Source organism: Amphimedon queenslandica, unplaced genomic scaffold (assembly GCF_000090795.2).
Source record: "Amphimedon queenslandica unplaced genomic scaffold, v1.1 AMPQUscaffold_11514, whole genome shotgun sequence".
In the NCBI taxonomy this organism is placed as follows: Eukaryota; Metazoa; Porifera; class Demospongiae; order Haplosclerida; family Niphatidae; genus Amphimedon; species Amphimedon queenslandica.
The window spans coordinates 1-912 of record NW_003548244.1 but is presented as its reverse complement, the minus strand read 5'-3'; the positions used below and the strand labels follow the sequence as shown (position 1 = coordinate 912).

Genomic DNA, 912 nt, shown 5'->3' with positions numbered 1-912 from the left:
AGCAAATGCAATAAAACTCACACAAAATAGATACAGTTGCAAATATATACTTGTTGCGTCCCAGCTTTTCAAATCTATTTGCTTGAAAGGGAAACAATACTTTGTGAAAAAATATAGCAACATGAAAGAACCACCACAGTGCCATATTTACAATGGTGTAATGAAATACAACTCCTATATACATTGAAAATAAAAGTTTTAGGTAAATGATTAATTTTACCTGAAAATTTACAAAAAGAAGTTGGGTTTTCAAGTGTCTCCAATAGACTAACTGAACTGCAGTATAATCCATCCCGATCAATAGCAGTTATAATTAGTAATATGACTGGAGATATGTGCATATAGGTGAACATTAGATTAAATATTATTTATGCTCTTTACCAAATACACTTAAGTCTATGACTTGAAAGAACACCAATACAGAAGGATATGCCAGCCTGAAATGATACAATGTTAGATAGATCTATGATGGAATTACAGTCACTAACGATTTTTTATATTCCTTGATAGCAACAGCAACTGTAACAATGCAGAAAATGAAGCCCATACTGGTTGCAACAACTTCCGAATAGATCAGTATTTGTGAGTTGAAATGAGAACTAGTTTGTTCAAAACTGTCACATCTTGGCTCACACATTAAATCTATTATAACAAAATCTTCTCTGCACACTATACCATCAGTACCATTGGTATCATTCATGCCTTCAAATGGAATTGTGTGGTTAGAAGAATCATTGGCAGCTGTATCAAATTTCAATCTGTAGTAACAAATAAGATTATTATCATACCATTTGGTAGTGTAGAACAATCAGGTAGGAGTGAGCCATTCCCAGAGTTGTTTGCTAGTGTCCACAGGTCTGAACAAACACCTGTACTTATGAGGAAGCAGTCTTCCTTGGTAGCCTTGTAAGA

General features: G+C 33.9%; 1 protein-coding gene across 1 annotated transcript in view; it reads right to left on the bottom strand.

Moving 5' to 3' along the window:
• LOC109589233 (uncharacterized) overlaps positions 1-903 on the bottom strand; it is a 5,338-nt gene extending 4,435 nt beyond the window's left edge. The window contains exons 1-5 of the mRNA XM_020005343.1: positions 789-903; positions 489-741; positions 382-437; positions 221-325; positions 22-174 (exon numbers count right to left, since the gene is read on the bottom strand). Of these exons, the coding sequence (XP_019860902.1) occupies positions 22-174; positions 221-325; positions 382-437; positions 489-700 (526 nt within the window). The 5' untranslated portion in view covers positions 701-741; positions 789-903. The remainder of the gene's footprint in view (positions 1-21; positions 175-220; positions 326-381; positions 438-488; positions 742-788) is intronic.
• Between the last annotated feature and the right edge of the window lie 9 nt (positions 904-912).